The sequence below is a fragment of the Neomonachus schauinslandi genome, chromosome 6 (assembly GCF_002201575.2).
Source record: "Neomonachus schauinslandi chromosome 6, ASM220157v2, whole genome shotgun sequence".
Taxonomy (NCBI): domain Eukaryota; kingdom Metazoa; phylum Chordata; class Mammalia; order Carnivora; family Phocidae; genus Neomonachus; species Neomonachus schauinslandi.
Window position 1 is genome coordinate 114,629,033 of NC_058408.1, and position 3,014 is coordinate 114,632,046.

The following is a 3,014-nucleotide window of genomic DNA, read 5'->3' on the forward strand; positions in this document are numbered from 1 at the left end:
CATTTGCAGTTGGCTCTCCTTTGAGTCACGACCTGCTTGATCTACCAACAAAAATAGAAATCCCTGTGGCCACAGGCTTGTGGGCTTCAGATCTCGTGCCCATGGTCAGAAACACTTGAAGCCCTCCTCTTTGGATTCAGGGTTTGAAATGGACTCTGGTTGAAATGCTGTGCCCTTTGGAAGGGTTCTTCCCCTTGCCTTGTCACGGCCCTCCCAGCTCTAGCTCCTGCTGGCTTTCTTCCCCCGGCCCCTGTAGTGCTGGTCCTGCTGGCTGGGGAAGGAGCAACTGAGGTGCCGGACGTGAGGCCAGGGCTGGGCACATCCCCTCCAGCTCACTGCTCCTGCTGCGGCGAGGGAAGCACCCTGGCGTGCCGCCTTGAACTTTCACTGCCTTCGGAAGGGCGCTGCTCCTCCTCCTGCAGCTCTAGCTCCTGCACTTGGCCCCGGGCCCGCCTTCTCTCCAGCATCTCCTCAAAAAAGATCTGGCAGCTGAAGCCCTCTTGGATGCCATACTGGGCGTGCTTGAGCAGAGCCTCCAACGTGGGGAAGACCCGGCAGCAGGCCACGCAGCGCAGCCCAGAGTTCGTGGTGACCAGCCAGTCCGGGGTGTCCCGCAGCTCCTGCAGGCAGCACTCGAGGGGCCCTAGCAGCTCCGCGTCGTCCTGCTCCGGGCAGCAGGTGTTCTTGCTGGCTTCTAGTTCCCAGCGCAGGTCGGTGTTGGAAGCCATCTCGAAGGAGGAGCCTTTCCTCCTCTGCCTCTTGATGAACGCGGCTTGGTGAATGCGGGGCTTCCTGCTGACCGGCTCGAAGCCCATCTCGGTCTCCCAGGCCACGGCCACGCCCCGCACCGTCTGCACGTGGGTGTAGAAGGCGCACGCGCTCTGCTGGGCGGCGTCCTCCTCGTCGTACGTGCAGGAGGGGCAGGACTGGTACTGGGAGTAGGACTGGTACTCGGAGGCGGACTGGGCTGACGGTGAGCTGCTCCAGCTCAGCATCGCCCGAGCCCTGCCAGCCAAGTAGACGTCCTCCTTGTGGGGAACGGCCGGCCCGGGCCGCGGAGACGGCTCCTCTCTCTTTACGGCCCCTGAGAAGTGCAAGGACATTTCATCAGTGCCCCCGCAGGGATCAGCACCGAAACCCACCTTCAGGACTCTGAAAGGGTGCGGGCTTCAAGGCCCCTGGGCAGGTGCCATCCACTCCTGTGGCTGTTTCCTTATAAGATGGGGATGACAGTCCTTACCTCATGGGATAATGATGAGGATCAAACAGTGTATGAAGGTAATCGCCAAAAACTTGACTAAACCCAAAATGACCATCTGCTGGTGAATAGACAGATAATGGTACATCCATACCATGCAAGCCTATCCAGTGATAAAAAGGAATGATACCTGCAAAACATGGATGAATCTCTAATGCATATGCTACATGAAAGCACCTAGGGTAGAAAGGCCATACAGTATAGGATTCCACCTGGATGACATTCTAGAAAAGGTAGAATTATAGGGAGAGAGGAGAGATCAAGGGTTACCAGGAGCTGCGGGGTGGGGGTGGGGGGGGGGGCGGGGGAAGAGATGCGGGGAACTGATTTCCAATGGTCACAAGGGAACCTTTGGGGATGATGAAAATATTCCATATCATGATCGTGGTGGTGGTTACACAAATGCACACTTATTAAAATTCTTCAAATTGTACACTTAAAACTGATGATATTTCTGTATTTAAATTAACAGCTCAATAAAACCAATTTAAAAAGCCATGCATGGGACACGCTTTGGCCAGGCCTTCCAGCCCCGCCATCCCCTTTGCCTTTGTAATGTGTCTCCATCTTACGCAGGGAGCATCTCGCCCTCTCCTTGAACATTCACTGTATCCCGTCATCGTCTAAGTGCTTGCCACGTTTTAACTCCATTAATATTGAAAAAAAAAAAACCCAAGAAATTACATTGTTGTGATTCCCATTTGACAGATTAGGAAACTGAGGCACAAAGAGCTTAACTGACTGACAAACTGGTATCACCCTTAGGTGCTGTCCATGGTCACCTCATAGTGGTCTTCAAATTGATGTTCTAGATTAAATTTAATCCATTTATTATAAAGGACTTCTTCATATTATTCTGAAATCATAGGATTGACATGCCAATTCTGTTTCTCCAATGTACATTAAAATATATAATGATGGGGCGCCTGGGTGGCTCAGTTGGTTAAGCGACTACCTTCAGCCCAGGTCATGATCCTGGAGTCCCGCATCGGGCTCCCTGCTCAGCAGGGAGTCTGCTTCTCCCTCTGACACTCCCCCCTCTCATGTGCTCTCTCTCTCTCTCATTCTCTCTCTTTCAAATAAATAAATACATAATCTTTAAAAAAAAATAAAATATATAATGATGAATGTCTTACAGTTTCGTCCTCATACCTTCTGAAATTACCTCATGTACTCACAATGGCCTCAGGTATACCCACCATCCATTTTTATGGTCAATACAACATTTTGGTAACAGCACCGAGGGGTGACCCCGTGCCCACTCCTCACCCTCCAGGACCTCCCTCCCAAGGAACACACCGGGCAGCACCTTCCCGCCCTTTCTTCTGACCTACCTGACCAGCATACTTCCACCCTCTCTTCTGTGGACTCCGGGCTGGCCAAGCTGAGGCTGGCCCCATCTGTGGGTGACTGTTCTCCCCTATGGTCTGTGAAGTGGCGTTTCATGATTGGACACCAGCACCAGGGCACTCAGTGCTCCAGCTGTTCAGCGAGAGTTGGCTTGGGCTCTGCTGAAGCCCTCCACTGGCCCCAGCCCGAGTGGCTGCTGGGCTCCCTGTGGTCGCTAGGATCCTGGCTTTATTCTGTGACCTCATCAATGACACTGGCCTGTTCTGTGACCCAGGGCAAGGACTGAGACCCAGCCTGGAGGCCGGGAGAGGCTTCCCATCAGGATCTCATTTCCGCGTGGGGACCTTTCCTGCCTTGTTTATTGTCAGGGACACAAACACAAAACACAAACACACACACATATAAA

At 53.0% G+C, this 3,014-nt stretch overlaps 1 protein-coding gene across 1 annotated transcript; it reads right to left on the reverse strand.

Moving 5' to 3' along the window:
• Positions 1-332: 332 nt before the first annotated feature.
• FAM170B (family with sequence similarity 170 member B) lies at positions 333-2,704 on the reverse strand. The gene is made up of 2 exons (XM_021699967.1): positions 2,593-2,704; positions 333-1,084 (listed from the first exon to the last, which is right to left on the reverse strand). Exons 1-2 carry the CDS (start codon positions 2,702-2,704, stop codon positions 333-335), a joined length of 864 nt encoding a protein of 287 aa, XP_021555642.1.
• Between the last annotated feature and the right edge of the window lie 310 nt (positions 2,705-3,014).